At 40.5% G+C, this 14,680-nt stretch overlaps 1 protein-coding gene across 2 annotated transcripts in view; it reads right to left on the reverse strand.

Annotated features, from left to right (window-relative positions):
* Window positions 1-1,325: 1,325 nt before the first annotated feature.
* The window catches only part of wipf1b (WAS/WASL interacting protein family, member 1b), a 28,104-nt gene continuing 14,749 nt past the window's right edge, over window positions 1,326-14,680 (reverse strand). For both annotated transcript variants that reach the window (XM_030748824.1, XM_030748825.1), the window contains 8 exons: window positions 9,677-9,785; window positions 8,634-8,763; window positions 6,998-7,162; window positions 6,180-6,897; window positions 4,955-5,055; window positions 4,618-4,794; window positions 3,962-4,075; window positions 1,326-3,176 (listed from right to left, as the gene is read on the reverse strand). In XM_030748824.1, coding sequence (XP_030604684.1) covers window positions 3,124-3,176; window positions 3,962-4,075; window positions 4,618-4,794; window positions 4,955-5,055; window positions 6,180-6,897; window positions 6,998-7,162; window positions 8,634-8,763; window positions 9,677-9,739 — 1,521 coding nt within the window. In that variant the 5' untranslated portion in view covers window positions 9,740-9,785 and the 3' untranslated portion in view covers window positions 1,326-3,123. The remainder of the gene's footprint in view (window positions 3,177-3,961; window positions 4,076-4,617; window positions 4,795-4,954; window positions 5,056-6,179; window positions 6,898-6,997; window positions 7,163-8,633; window positions 8,764-9,676; window positions 9,786-14,680) is intronic.

A 14,680-nucleotide genomic window follows, 5' to 3' on the forward strand; every position in this document is an offset into this window, starting at 1 on the left:
GTGAGGAGACATGACTGAACCTGCTTAAGTCCAACGTGTTTATGAATAAGGCAGGTATTACAGTCAGGTGATGTTATGGGAACTGGTGACATTAGAGGAATGTGGCATACTCTTTGAGATAATGTGTCCATCTTGTGTTACCCACCCATAGATAAAGATTTGTCTGTTTCATGACTTACTTTACAGTTACTGTAAAATACATTTTCTAGTTTTTAACTTGCTTTGCTTATTAACGGCAGTGTGCACCAGAGGTGGAAAGTATGCAGATCATTTACTGAACCAAAATTAGCAACAAAACAGCACCATATGTACTCCATTACAAGTCCTGTCCTTGCTAAAGTAACACGTGCACAAGACTGTATGTAAATGTTGGGTTGTTTCATTTTTGGGAAACCAAGTATCATTTTAGAGGAAAAACGGATAAATATGAGGTAGATCCATCCAGTTTACACCTGGAGTGTCTGACTGAATTTCATTAAGGGGGAGACAGCAAATGTTATGCCTTCCCGTGTACAACTTGGCATTCAAAACGCCCTCAAAAGATATTGAGAACCTTAAGTAACTTATAGGTTGGAAATAAGAAAAAAAAGAAACAAATACACTATGACTGTCCAAACTTCCCTTATACTTAAACACAGAATAGTCTATCTTTATCTATTAGTTTTATAATGTAGGCCTTTTGAACAGGAGTCCTGAACAACAGGATCCCATGAAGGTTACATGGTGACATCAGTGACACGCCACATCAAACTCACAAAGAAGAAGCACTGCAAGCTTTAAGCAGAGTTTTAATGATCAAAGACATTTTATGAAAGTTTGACCTTATTTGACCTTGAAGAAAAGGTCAGCGGTCCAAGGTAACGTAATATTTAGAATCCCCATATATCATTCCCTGTATCACTATATGTTGTTAGTACAAACTCAGTTTTAAATAGTTCTATATACCATTATTGTCACTTTGACCTTCAATGTCCCTTGAAGGAACAGTCAGAGGTCAAATGTGACATATTTTAAATCTTAATACAATACTTTCTATACGTTGACGAAACACACGTGTAAGAATCATACCAATCAATAACCAACCGATAAATCATTAAGCTGACCGTGAAGACCTCAGTGGATGTAAGCCAAATTTTACTGGATCATTAACATGACTCCAGTCTACACCCCTACAAAGTTTTATTAGAATTAATTCAAAAAAATGTCAGTATATATATTTGCCTACAGATAAGTACTGGCAAGAAAACCATATTTCTGATCACTGGAAGTAGCACAGACAACATTTCAGCCTAATTACAGAAGACAAAACCAGACAATACCTTGTATTTGATCACACTCATATCAATGTATTGGCTGATTTTATTGCACAAATATGTAAAAGATGCATGTTTTAAATCTGGTAATACAAAAAGTGTAACTTCATCTGGCTCCTACCACTACAATTCATTCTTGTCTTTTATGAAATGACCATTGTACAGTCATAAATTGCTTACAATGCATAGTCCAATAAAAGCGCTCCATTTTCAACCCCCCAAGCAAAGAACATAAAGCATTTTATTTTTTTAATGTAAATACGTTTGTGTATGATTGTCTTTAAGAGTTCCTTTTCGACTCCTACATGATAATGGCACATCATGTATACAGAAAACCATTCAAAGCAGTGCTTTGTGAAGCAAACACATAATACTGCACAGTTCTTAGACATAACTTAACACAATACCGTCACTCAACATCATTTGTTTAAATCACACTGATACATACACAGGACCTTCATAGTAAGTCAAAGGAGCTTAAAAAACAAAACAGCAAAACAAGAATCAGTTCAATTGTACATCGATGTTGCCATATTCCCATACAATATCTTTTAAAACATCTCAATCATAAAAATTACGAGTAAACTCGTGTCACGTTAACTGTCAAAGCAAAACCAAAAAAAAGTACCATTCAGTGGTTCCAGCAGAAACACACAGATGCACACAGTGAAGGCACGTGTGGCTTTGGCAAATTAAACATTCATATTTCCCCTGATGTGTTTTCTGCAGTGAAGCCTGGAAGTTAGGGCCGTTTTCAGCTCGGTCCCATGTCTATGTCTACTGAAGTATGACACATTGATAGTACTCATATACACATTGATATACTACTGTTCTGTTGATAATGTGGGAGGGATGCTGCTGTAGTTGCATAAATGATCCCTGTATGTACGTATATGCACTTTTCAGTCATATAGCATTCTTTAAAGCAAATTATTTTGTGGACCCCTTTGCTATAGGTCATGGACTCCCTGAGGTTCCTGAACCCCATTCTGAGAACCGCTGTTCTAAATGATCTGGCAGTCAATGCATCTGTTTTAACACTGACATCACCAGAAGTCTTCCAACTTAACAAGGGAGGCATAAACAGCATAAGGCACAAAAGGCATCCTTGGCTAATTCCTTTAAGTGGCCTTAAGTACAATCATGAATAGAAAAGGCACAAAGGAAACACCGGTTCAGAAAATTACTGGAGCTTTTCAACACTTGTATAAAATGACCGACTGCATAAGAAGCCTAGCACTAGTGCTACAAGAAAACCCTGGGACTACAATATGGTCGTAAGATTTTTAATCTGTAAACAGTCTTGGAAAGTCACATGTGCTACATGCCATATTTGTCAAGTAGGATTTTCTATTCTTTTCCATAACTGTAACTGGTTGGTTGATAAGAATGTGATATATTGTAAGCAAAGACTCAATAAGTTATGGAAATAAATCAATGTGCAGCAGGGGTCAGAAAAACACTGTTGTTCATGAGACAGACTGCCCAAACAAAACAGCATGATTGTAAACCTAGAACTTTTTTTTTTCCTGAACAAGGTGTACCAAAGTATAAGCAAGGTTTGGTCTTTTTTTTTTTTTTTTTAATGTGTCATTCTGCTCCTACAGAGGCACATGATGTAAACTCCACATTGTGAGTTTGTCCTTTTATTTGGACAACCGTACTTCAGGTCCATCTTACATGTTGCAGTTCTTAGATGAACCACATGCTGCAGGTTAAAGCACAATGAGCGTAACAAAGAAAGACAAAAAGGGCAGGTAGACAAACAAAGGGGGTAGTTCCAAGTGTTGTGATGGTTGCTATCTTGTCTTCACCTGGGTATAGGAGGAAGGGGAGGAGCTCCTCTTTCCTTTTTACCAGATCCTGGAAAGAAGCAAAGACACAAAAAAGTTAGTGCTTTCATTAGTTTAACAGAGCAATTTTTCCTTCCACCAGATGGCACTGTCTGACAACCCAGAGCAACAATTTCCCCACATAGGTGGAAGTTTGGCCTAATATCTTTTCATGAGTTTTGTGCTTAAATTGAAATGAGGCATTTAACGATTCTCAGTGAGTTATACAGCGCCTGCACTCAGATGAGATCATGCAAATGTGTTTTAAAGGGAGTTTCTGTAGTTTTTTTCCAAAATCAAAAGTAAAAAAGGTGGAGATGTTCTATCACAGGGTTGGAAATAGAGTACATCTAATCTAAAATACTGTCCATGCTACTCCAGCATTTTAGACCTGCTGGAGAAATGCTTTTTTAGTTTCCACCGGTGTACACGTGCACAATGATGGAACACTTGTGTGATCAGTTCTGATTTAAGAGGAATAACTTCAATGTTGTGACATTTTGTTGAACAGAATATTGTCATATTCTGGACTAATATTGCAAGAGAACTGACTAATGAAATCAATGTTGAGGTTGGGAGTCTGAACATCAGGACCAGTACCAGCCTGGACTGATGAAACGAGGAGCTACAATGAGAGTTGTCAGGTCATCAGTGGTAATTCAGAATACATAACTCAAGCACTTTATGAGCAACGTGATGTTAAAATCTAGGATGCTATGGGGTTGATTTGTCAGTGCCTAACAGAACACTAGGCAAACTGAAAACTGCATGAAGTCAATTTAAACATGCCGAGCGTGGATAACACTCAGAACTCACCTTTGCCCTCAGTCTTGACAATCTTACTGGGGTAGGTCTTCTGGGAGGGCACATAGGGCTCAGGTGGAGGAAGGTCTGACACTGGGTGAAAAGTGAACCGACCCTCCCACTCATCTGTTAATGGAAAGGGTTTCAGTGATTATGTCTCCATCAGAATGACTAAACTTTCCATGATTTGTGACAGAATATGTAGAGAAGAGATTGGATTTGTGAACTCAATGAAATGTGATTAAAAACTTTTTTTTTTTCCAGGCAGGACTTTTAAGGACTTCTGTCAATTCTCTTCATACAATCTTACTTCTTCGGTCAGAAGGGTAAAAATATTAGAAATGGAGGTAAGTACGTTTCTCTGCTGTAGCTGAAAACAGCACTGAAGGCAACAAGCTTTGTTTTTCAGAGACTATCAGAGTACAGTCTAAAAAAGCTGGCCAGTCCTCTGGAAGGCATGGAGTTTGATTCATCTGCCAGTAAAGTTAACACATGTACATGCAGCTTTATTTACTGATTTTAGGATTTGATTGTTTTCTTTAAAACAGACTCCACATACTTCAGTGCTATTCTCCTCTTTTTCCATCTTCTTGCTATAAAGTAGTCAAACTATTTATAGACTTTTACCAGTACTCAAACCACACTAACATATTCAGAGGTTTTCTCACCTTGTATCTGGTTGTGGTTTTGGAAACCATTCCCCATGGGTGGCGGTGGAGGAAACCCCCCTCCTGTCCCCGGCCTCTCGGGAGGAAGGGGAGGCCTACCCCCAGGTCCCCCACGAGGGGGCTCTGGGCCTGACCGTGCTGTAGGTCGACCTGAAGGAGGTGGAGGAGGAAGAGGGCCTTTGGGGTGTAGAAAAAAAATGTCATGTTAGCTGATGAAATGTAACATCAAATCCAGCTACGTACTCTTGATTGTATTTTGCATACTGTATCCTAAACATGTATAATCTAAAGTTTGAATGTAGCAGCAATCCATAGTTCAGTGAATGAGGCTATTGACCTGAGCGTACTGACGACTGGTTCCTTCCAAGAGATGGCGGTCTCTCATTTGGTGGAGGAGGGAGAGGTCCTGACCGGCCAGGTGGTGGTGCTGGACTATGGCTGGCAGAGAGAAATGTAATATTAATCTATGCATATATATTTTTTTTTGTTACAGTGTCTGTATGTTAAAAAACAACAAAGCATGTAAGCAGTTAAGTAGATGCCACTTAGGAAATGCAAATCACTGTGGATTTAACTTCAACTTTCACACAGTACATGTTAAGGCAGTGGTCATTGCTGCCCATCATATGTTTAGCCTTACTGAGGGTCAGCACCATTACTGCACATGCACACTTCCCTTAATGTCCCAAATAGTCAGAATCTACAATGTAAATGGCTAATTTTTCATCATTAACATCCTTAATCCCTAATAACTGATAACAATATAACCATTAATTGCAGAACAACTGGCAAAAGTTTTCTCCTCCTCCATCATCATCATGTTTTATGTAGAGCATAGGTCACGCTGTGCAGCCTGTGACTGGCCCAGTGACAGTACCAGTAACTCTGCTTCCTTGCTGCTCTGCCTGCAGATCTGCATCCCAGTCAGAGGATCCACTATGTTGCCAATTTATTAAAACGCACATGGATGGAAGAGGTATAACCTGGGGCTGGGACAGAATTAACGTTTCTATTCACATACACATTATTTGTGTTTTCTGGTAAGATCAAGAGTGCTGCTGTTCTATTTTTAGTCCAACTTTGGTTTTCTTTTTTAAAATGTATTTATTTTGATTTAGCACAATAGGTGATGTTCACAAACAACTCAACAATGTTACAGCATCAAGAACCTTCCAAAACTGGAGTAACTGCTTAATGGTATGTCGTGTTAGACTGTGGCTACACTGGGAAATCTCATTGTCTTAAGTGAGATTAAGTGAGAAAAAAAAACATTTAGATTTTATCTATGTTCAACTAAATTTTTCAAACTGCGACTGTCCTTTTTAAGGAAGCTGCATGAAAAAGTTTGCATGAAGTGTCAACTGCAGCATCACAGAACAGCTATTAGATTTGAATCTATGCAAACTCTGACACAGCCACTAAAGTAGATATCAGAGTCACATTCTCCCAGTGGCTGATAAGAAATGCAATGCTGCATAAACACTGAGCTTAAATGCACTCATCCATTAGAGCTGAACAGATCTGTATTACAGGTGACAGACCAGATAAAACTTCACCAGTACCTGTTGAGCGAGCTGTTTCTTTGGGGAAGACGAGGTGAGGGGTCATCGCCTCCTGTTGGGGTGGGAGGTAAGGAAGGAGGTCCTGGACGTCCTGGCGGAAGAGGAGGTGCGCCCCCACCAGGTGTGGAACGAGAGGGTGAGGAAGCAGCAGGAGAGGGAGAAGGTTTGGAGTTGACTGAAGGGGGAGGAGGGGGCATGTCACGCGGCATGGATGGCCGGTGACCTCCCACAGGGGCGGATGGTGGTGGCGGTCGGTCATCAGGAAGTGGGGGCCTCCCTCCTGGAGCAGGAGGTAAGGGAGGTCTACTGCTGTTTGGGGGTGGAGGAGGGGTAGAGAAGCCTGGTCGAGGGCCTGGTGTGGAGCTTCCTGGTGGCGGAGGGAGAGGTCCGTGCCTCCCTGATGGAATGCTTGGTGGTACAGATACAGAGGCATGGCCTGGCCTGGGTCCTGAAGGGAGTGATGGTGGAGCTGGGCCCCCACGAGAGGACTGAGCAGGTCGAGGTGTGTTGGGCACAGGAGGAGGAGCACCTGCTGGAGAGTCTTGCCTGGATGGAAAACTTGGGCGGCCCCTGGGAAGATCAGGGGCACCGCCACGGCCACCAGCAGGGGCTCCTGGAAGTTTAGGTGGGCCGGCAGGGCTTCCACCACCACCAAAAGGACTTGAGCCACTAGGCCGGCCTCCAGGTGGGAAAATGGGTCCTCGGCTGGGTCCCGAGTCTGGCAGAGAACAAAAGGAAAATGTTACTATGAGACTGTACTACACAGAGCTCTATTTTGTGATGTGTTATTATTAGTTTTTATTTATTTTTATTTTTACCAGTGGAGTCTCTGTTTGCTGCAGATCTCAGTTTTGGCATCCCACCCGCAAACAGGCCTCCTAAACCAGCAGAAGCCCCGCCACCAAAACCTCCACCACCGCCACCTCCTCCTCCTCCACCACCGCCACCACCTCCTCCTCCACCGCCACCTCCTCCCTTGGGTTCTGAAAGGAAAAAAATAAAATAAAATAAGTTAATAATTTCTGCTGCATGGGGAGGACATTCATCATTGAATCTTACTTCTTTTTGCTGTAGGTTATGATTTCTTGTTTTAAATGCACTGTTGGTACCCTTCTGTTAAAAAACCCAAAACGAAGCAAAAAAAGAAAATCAGACCTTGCTTTTGAATTGTGGCTCAACAGAATTATTTTTAAAAACTGCTCCAGCTGTCTCAGGTTTGAAGAGTGCCTTCTCCAGACTAAATGATTCAGCTCTTTTCACAGATGTTCAGTGGGATTCAGATCAGGGCTCATAGAAGGCCACCTCAGAATAGTCCAATGTTTTGTTCCTGGGTGTATTTACGGTAGCTGTGTGTTTTGGGTCATTATCCTGTTGGAGGACCCATGACCTGCAACTTTTGCTCCAGAATGCCCTGATAGTCTTGAGATTTCATTGTATCCTGCACAGATTCAAGACACCCTGTCAAAATGCAGAAAATCAGCCCCAGAACATAACCGAGCCTCCTATATGTCTCACAGTAGGTACAGTGTTCTTTTCCTTGTAAGGGTCATTTTTGCGTCTGAAGATGGAGTTGATGTAACTTGCCAAAGAAGCTCCAGTTTTGTCTCATCTGTCCAAAGGACATTCTCCCAGAAAGTGGCTTGTAAATATGCTTTTTGGCAAATGCCAGTCTCACTTTTTTTATAATCTGCTTTCAACAATGATGTCCTCTTCAGTCGTCTTCTGTGAAGTTTTGGCTCAAACAGTGATGAATGGTGCAATCTGACACTGATGTAACCTAGAACTCTTTGGAAGTTGTTCTGGACTCTTTGGTTACATTCACATCATCAATCTCTTCAATTTGTCGTTGGCTTTCTTCTTGTGGCCACGTCCAGGGAGGTTGGTCCCATGGACCTTAAACTTCTGATTAATGTGTGCAGCTGCAGTCACAGGGACATCAAGCTGCTTGGAGATGGTCTTATAGCCTTGACCTTAAACAAGCTTCCCAATAATTGTCTTTCTCATCTCCCACGACAGCCCTCTACTTTGCTTTCTGTGGTCAGCGTGGTACACAGCATGATACCAAACACCACAGTGACCACTCTTCACCCTTTAAATAGGCAGACTGACTGATTACAAGTTAGAAGACACCTATGATGCTAATTACAGGACACAGCTTAGTTGAATGTGTCCCTATGGTCAACTGATTTTCAATCTTTTCTCCAGGGTACCATCATTTTTGCTTGTTTTTAAAATAATTCTGCTGAACCACAATTCAAAAGCGATGTCTGATTTTCATTACTTAGTTTTAAGTAAATTTTTATTCATTATTACTTGTGTCAGTTTCAAGCCATTTCAGTGACCATTATGGGTTTTTCCTTCTTTAACAAAGGGTGCAGACAAGTTAACATGACTAAGCATATTATCGCCTTTGCAGTCATAATTTAAATAATCAGAGAACAGGTATTGACTTACTGTCGAATACGGGTGCGCTGCGGTCATTTGTAACAGTTTTCTTTAGTCTGGTGCCTTTACCAATATCAGACAAAAGAGCACTCCTTCCCTGCTGCTCTGAGCGGTTTAGAGTTGGCTTTTCTGTGTTGGCCTGAAAAAGACATACACACACATACTGTGAGTCACTAGGAAATTGTAAAATAAATTTAACTGTGATTAGTTTCAGCTGCTTAGAAAAAAAAATGTCATTAAATTTAAGTTACAAAGCAAAATATTAATGATTAAAAAAAAGGATACATTTGAGTTTATTTTGATACATTTTTGTTAAAAAGATTTAGAATATATCTAACATTTATGCAATAAATTTTTACATTCTTTTTTTTAAGATATTGCTGGACAACGCAAGTCAGCATGCGATGACAGGAAGATAGAAGGGCTCACGAGTTGCATCTACATCCATAAAGACACCATTCATTATTGCACAGTGTGCCATCAGTTTTTTGAGCTTTTTTTCCCTTTAAATTCTTGGCAGAAATGACACCGCCTCTCGTCTGCCAGTTACATCAATACTGACTGCCATGCCTGCCTCAAGGCGGGTGGTCTTTTTGTCTGGTAGGAAAGACGTTCATTTCTGGAAATTTAACATCTTCCTTCTGAATTCAGAAATAAATGGCTCCAATATTTTATATTCTACAGGTTAAAAAACAGTGAAATTGCTGTTATTATTAAATAATAATAATAATCTGCAGCATGTAGAGCCTCACTGCACAGTTCAGAACAAACGTAATCAAAAAGTAATCAAATATATTACTTTGATGACATGATTTACATTACTTTCTTTTTTAGCAGGGTAACTAGTAATCTGTAAGCTTTTAGATTTCAAGAGCAAGCTATTCAACACTTTGTTACTGTACAGCATTTTTTAGATGACTGAGGTATTAGACCATGTAAATGAAACTAAGACTTGGTATATTTGTCCACAAGATGTCTCTGCTGAGCAGCCTCGGGAGAACAGAGCAGCAGATTTCACTTGATGTAGAGACAGAGGAGAACCAACAACTCACAAGAGCAAATGTGGGAGGAGGGGGAGCTGCTGGAGGTGGTGGTGGGGGAGGCGGTCCTGGCATCTTCTGCTTTCCTCTGTTTTACTCTATCTGCACTGGATGCCTCACCCTGCAGGACAGATCACACACACTCTTGAAAAACAGTGGAAAACAAGCTGATCCTGAATCATGTTTTGGCTCCCCAAACTGGAGACTAAGGGGAGTCCAGTGTCCCATTAGGGATGAGACAGGATGCTGTACTGCAACGTATCAGTGTTTCCTCTTGCAATTTGTTTATCAATACAAGATTTCTCAGACGACTACATTACTTCATGAGTCCCTGTGGTGGAGCTTAACTAATGAATGAGGGTAGAGTGAAGTGACGTGCACTGAGAAAGAATGAAAACTCAAAGTGGAAAAATGGCAGACAGCAAAGGAAACTACAGAGCTAGTTAACTGAGTTGACACATTAAAATTCCAGCCTGTGCTATTAAGCCATTACAGATTATCCTGAATGCAGCAGCACGTCTGGTCTTCGATCTTCCAAAACGGGCACATGTCACCCCACTGCTCATTGAGCTTCATTGGCTTCCGGTTGCTGCTCGCATCAGATATAAAGCCTGCACGATTGCCTATAAGGTAATGACAGAACAGGCGCCCCACTACTTGCACTTGCTCCTAAAGGCCTATGTTCCATCTCGGCATTTACGCTCCTCCACTGAATGTCTCCTTGCTTTACCCACCATCCACCCAAAGCAATCCAGACTATTCTGCTCCATAGTTCCCAGATGGTGGAACAAACTGCCTACCTCCACCAGAGCAGCTGAGTCCCTCGCTGTTTTTAAAAAACTCCTAAAAACTGAGCTTTTTGGAGAATACCTGCACTAACTAGACATTTACTTTTTGGTTTGTGTATAGACATACATTTTTAATGTGCCATTGTTTTTTTTTAATGTTTAACTCTTTTAATGTTTTATTTTGTTTTGGCTTTTAATATTATTGTAAGTCGCTTTGGATAAAGGCGTCTGCTAAATGTAATAAAGTAAAGTAAAATATAATAATGTTCTCAGACACACACACACACACACACACACACACACACACACACACACACACACACACACACACACAGAGCAGTGATTACAACTGCTTTTGCCTTTTTTTTTCCTAAATGCACAAAGGAGCGTTACCGCAGATCCTTCCTCCCAGCAGCTGTAAGACTTTATAACCATCACTGCTCCCAACAAAAACCACAATAACCTACACAATGTAGGATAATATATAATATACTGTAAATAGTCCGGCCTGTTAAGGTTCAACACACAGGCACATCATGTACATTGTATATAGTGTTATTATTAGTAGTATTAAGGTTAATCTTGTTTGTTGATTTTATATATATTCTTTTCTTAATAGTGTAAATTATTATATCTTTATTTATATTTATAATAACTGCGGCTGCTGTTACACCCAAATTTCCCCTCTGTGGGACAATAAAGGCTGTTTCTTCTTCTTCTTCTTCTTCTTCTTCTTCTTCTTCTTCTTCTTCTTCTTCTTCTTCTTTTTCCCCTCTCTCAGTTACACAGATATTGTGATAAACTTACTGGCCACTTTGTTAGGTACACATGTTCCTCTGCTCATTAATGCAAATATCTAATCAGCCAATCACATGACATTAGCTCAATACATTTAGGCATCTAGACATGGTCACGATGATCTGCTGAAATTCAAACTGAGCATCAGAATGGGAAAAAAAGGTGATTTAAGTGACTTTGTTGGTGGTGCCAGACAGGCCGGTCTATTTCAGAAACGGCTGATCTACTGGGGTTTTTCCCCCCACACAACCATCCCTGGGGTTTATAGAGAATGGTCCAAAAGAGAAAATATCCAGTGAGCAGCAGTCCCCTGGGAGAAAACGTCTTGTTGATGCCAAAGGTCTTAGGAGATTGTCCAGACTGCTTTGAGCTGATAGGAGACTGCTGCTGGTGGTGGTGTAATGGTGTGGGGGATACGCTTTGGGAAAACTGAGCATTGTTTAAACACTGCAGCCTAATTTGCCACAGCTACATGATGCTATCATGTCAATATGGACCAAAATCTCTGAGAAAGTTTCCCTGTTAAATCTATGCTACAAACAATTAAGGTCACTGTGAAGGAAAAGGAGTTCCAACCCGTTACAAGCGAGGTGTGCCTAATAATGTGGCTGGTGTGTTGATTATAGATTGCTTTGGTTTGTGTCACATATCAAAGCAGTATTGTGAAAGCACCATTATAAATGGTAATGCCACGATAGCATTGTCATGAGTGACTTCCTCCACTGTCCCCATAAACCAAAAGTTAATCCCATCCCAGCATTGTTTCCACACTTCAGTTCTCATTTTGCTTCTGCCAGCCAAACAACAGAAGCAGACTCAGAGTACTAGTATTAAATATGAGTGCAGTTTGAAGCAAGAGAAAGATACCACAGCTGATACCCGTTTAACCATTTTGAACTGCAGTTCATCTAATGACAAGCTGACACCATCAGCTGACAGCACTGAGATGCCAAAAATGTGTTTATACATTCTGCACACTAGAAACAGTGGCTAAAATAGTTACTTTCATTTCCTTAAATTTGCTTTGGCTAAAAGGTTGAGACTATGCGGAATAAATAAATACTGTAGGCTATTTGTTTGACTGGCACGGATCATAGAGCATCACAATCATTTATGGTGATGCTGCTTGTTCACTACACCTGAGCGCCACTCTGGTTTATCCTGCTCAACAAATCAGTGAAGGAGTCCAGTAACTGCAAAGAAGGCAGCAGCGGGTATGCACGACATGTCTTCCTCTATCATCAAGTCTCGTTTTAATTCCGCTTCACTCACAAGTTGTTCAGATCAGGAAATTCAGGACCTGTTGCAGTAAAATGTCAAGACTCTGATGGCGTAATTGTTGAAAAATATATTTAACCTGTGTTGAATTCACGGAGGAACTGAAAGTAAAAGAAATGACCGAGATCGCTCGAGAAGGAAATGTTTTTCTAAAAATGTGGAATAACAGGTTATAAGAACAAATCAGCTGATACAGATCTTACAAACAAAGGCACATTGACAGTAAATGTTTCATCGAGAAGGAACTTGAGCGTTCAGTTCCTGAAAGCATAGCTTAAAAAAAAATGTTGTAAATCTATATGGAGTTAATTTTTTACAAAGCCAGAGAGTGATGCTGCATGGGTGCATTCTGTGTAAATGCCAGTGGGAACTCTGAGATTTGTGAACGCTGGGTCACGCCAAATGTTTATAATAAAATACCCGGATGATTAACACACCATCCTGTGACTGTGATATTGTAGCTTAATCGTAATAGCTACTATTATCCTCATTATCCCCATTCTCTTTCCCACTGAGGAGAAAATAGGGGAAAGAAAAACAGTGTTCTTTAATGGCAAAATATGTCTTGATTTACTTTGTAAAAATCACACTTTATGAACCCATCAACACTAACCGAGTACCGTATGCTTTTCAGACGGCTTAAGGAGAAACTGCAGACCACTGATTCTCATGCAAGCATAAAAAAATATATATATATATATATATATATCTAAGGAGCAGTGAAGCAGCAGCTTTCTGTCCTGATATCAGACAGAACTTGTTTCACTTTTTCATCATCTGACAGCGCTTCCCTGATCCAGTGAGTTTCACGAGGGACGGGATTCAGTTTTCCCAAACCTATTACAAAAGACCAATGAAATTATTTTAGGTCACCACTGATGCGTATCCATGCCAGAATACTGTTTTTGCCTGCATTTCAAGAGCTAAGTGAAGTCAGGTAAAAATTTTCAGTGCAATTATCCACTTCTGCTATTTGCCCCCCCCCTGGGGGATAATAAAATATTTCTTTGACCTTTGACCTTGGGGTGGCACAAAAAAAAACAAGCAAACAATGGCTCTCTTGCTTCAATTTAAACCATCTCTCATTTAGGAGTCAAATCTGTGCAATCTATACAACCCCAGTCTGCAATGCCTGCGACCAGAATACCCCACCAAGGAAAAGATTCCTGTAAAGAGTAAGGCTTGTTTACTAGCAGAGAAAATGCTGTCAGAAAACCAGTCAGTCACCCACACTCAGCACTTCCCCCAACACACACACACACACGTAGACAAGACCTCTGAGTAGATATTTTTAAATTACCTGCTTGATCAAAAGGCTGAGGCATGAAAAGCCTTGAAGCAATCAAAAAGGGAGAATTATGAATACCCAAACTACAAAGATGCATATATGAATGAATGATATATGAATGATATAATGCTTATTTTTAAAGCCTAATACATTGCTATTATAATACCAAAATAGTCTGAGTACAAATATAACTCATTAACTAACACATTTGTTTCACCTGTTTATGAGAGTTGGCAGAAATCTTCTGCGATCAAGGAGGTTAGGCGAGGTCAGATACAGTAGGCAAAAGGCATTTTATCGTATTGGCTGACTTCACGCATATTTATGCATACAAACTGTTTCACCTCACAAAAATACACACCTCGCGGTCTCCATTTTCATTTGCAGACACATAAAGACCATCCTCTAGGGGCCTCTTACTTCCTGTATGCTGCTGACAAACAGGAAGTCATGATCTGCCTCAAGCACCGCAGCCATCCGGTTGCCAGGATGATGATGCCTCTATATCGCAGCTACGCATCATTCTGATATTCTCCTACCTCATTTTCTTTCTCTCAACTGTGAATCACCCCACCCTACCCCACCTACACACACAGACACACACACACACACACACAGACGGGTACTGCGTGTGTTTCTTCACCCCCTTCTTCCTCCTTTTTTGTGTCTTGATGTTCACCCTTGCATGAACTAGCAGCCTTCATTTTTCAGGCATTTTTTAGTCATATTTAAAACAATACAGATTCAGTGAAGACTAAATGGAGGTCGTGTCATCATGAGTGCACAAAGATGCTCATCGACTCCTAAGTATTTCTATTACAAAAATGAGACAGACCGATTAGTATTGTAACATAAATTATTGGA

Source organism: Archocentrus centrarchus, chromosome 15 (genome assembly GCF_007364275.1).
Source record: "Archocentrus centrarchus isolate MPI-CPG fArcCen1 chromosome 15, fArcCen1, whole genome shotgun sequence".
Taxonomy (NCBI): domain Eukaryota; kingdom Metazoa; phylum Chordata; class Actinopteri; order Cichliformes; family Cichlidae; genus Archocentrus; species Archocentrus centrarchus.